A 1,541-nucleotide genomic window follows, 5' to 3' on the forward strand; every position below is an offset into this window, starting at 1 on the left:
CAGGTACAACTGGTACTACCACACAGAGCCGCAGCCGGGCCTGGATGGCCGCGTGCTGTACTGGCCACGCGGCCGAGTCTGGGGAGGCTCCTCGTCACTCAACGCCATGGTCTATGTCCGTGGGCACGCCGAGGACTACGACCGCTGGCACCGCCAGGGCGCCGAGGGCTGGGACTATGCGCACTGCCTGCCCTACTTCCGCAAGGCACAGAGCCACGAGCTGGGCGCCAGCAGGTACCGCGGAGGCCAGGGCCCGCTGCATGTGTCCCGCGGCAAGACCAACCACCCACTGCACCAGGCCTTCCTGCAGGCGGCCCAGCAGGCTGGCTACCCCTTCACCGAGGACATGAACGGCTTCCAGCAAGAAGGCTTCGGCTGGATGGACAGGACCATCCACAAAGGTAGAGTGTGGTCCCCCTGCCCCAACTTTTTTTTTTAAACTACCCTTTATCAGGGCCCAGCTGTCCTGGCCCCATTGTGGTAAGTGTCCACAAAATGAGGCTGGTATCAGGTGGAGGGGAGGTGACATATTGTACCCCTAGATGCCACTGAATACAACCCAGAGCCAATGAGTGACATCTCGGGTATTCTTTGGGCCTCTTGCCACTGTGGGTATGGATAATGGAGAGTCAGCTCTGTGGACTGAGAGCCCAGAGTCCTCTAGAGACCTACAGAGGGGAAAACTGAGGCACAGAGGAGTACATGGCCCTCTTTCCTCATCTCCCTGGCTCCTTTCCTCACCCGGGCCATGTCCCACCCTTATAGGTGGAGAAACTGAGGCACAGAGTGGTGAAGGGCCTTGCTCATAGCAGGACAGAAGCAAGGTCAGGGCTGACCCTGGGCTCTTGCCTGCCTCTTCAGGGTTCTTACCCCTTCTGTCACACTCCTGGTCTCTGTGTCATCCTGTCGAGGATGAAGGGTACTTTTCCACCTGTGTCCGAGGGACCCTAGGTAGATGGGACTGCAGTAGGGCAGGGTCTTTCAGTTTGAGCCTTACTTTGCAGGCAGGGAAATTCACTCTTTTTCCTGCCCAAGTGCAAGGGCAAAGTAGGGGCTGTGCCTGATCTCCTCGCTCCATCCTGCAGGCAAGCGCTGGAGCACAGCCTGCGCCTACCTGCACCCAGTGCTGAGCCGCCCCAACCTCAGGGCCGAAACCCAGACGCTCGTGAGCAGGGTGCTGTTTGAGGGCACCCGTGCAGTGGGCGTGGAGTACATCAAGAATGGCCAGAGATGCAGGGTGAGTGGACTACAGCTGGGCACCTGGCAGCTCAGAGGTTGGAAAGGAGGGGCAGGGACCCCGGCAGTAGGGCTCAGAGTGGGCAGAAGTCACACCTCCTCCCCAGGTACTCTCGTCCCTGTGGTGAGGCATGGGCAGCAGTGGCGTGATTGGTTGTCCCTAGGGCCTCACAGGAGACAGTGGGCTTGTGGAAGTGAGGAAGTCCCCAGTCCCACCCCCTGCAGACAGCTGGAGGTGCCTGGGTGAGAGCCCTTCCGGGGCTCTGTCACACCCACCTCAGAGCAGTCCCCTAGCACTTTCCACA

The 1,541-nt window shown here is 60.1% G+C and overlaps 1 protein-coding gene across 1 annotated transcript in view; it reads left to right on the forward strand.

Moving 5' to 3' along the window:
- The first annotated feature begins 6 nt into the window (after nt 1–6).
- Nucleotides 7–1,541, forward strand: part of CHDH (choline dehydrogenase) — a 6,730-nt gene continuing 5,195 nt past the window's right edge. Inside the window, exons 1-2 of the mRNA XM_008587552.1 lie at nt 7–401; nt 1,086–1,237. Of these exons, the coding sequence (XP_008585774.1) occupies nt 107–401; nt 1,086–1,237 (447 nt within the window). The 5' untranslated portion in view covers nt 7–106. The remainder of the gene's footprint in view (nt 402–1,085; nt 1,238–1,541) is intronic.

The sequence above is a fragment of the Galeopterus variegatus genome, unplaced genomic scaffold (assembly GCF_000696425.1).
Source record: "Galeopterus variegatus unplaced genomic scaffold, G_variegatus-3.0.2 Scaffold4424, whole genome shotgun sequence".
NCBI lineage: Eukaryota > Metazoa > Chordata > Mammalia > Dermoptera > Cynocephalidae > Galeopterus > Galeopterus variegatus.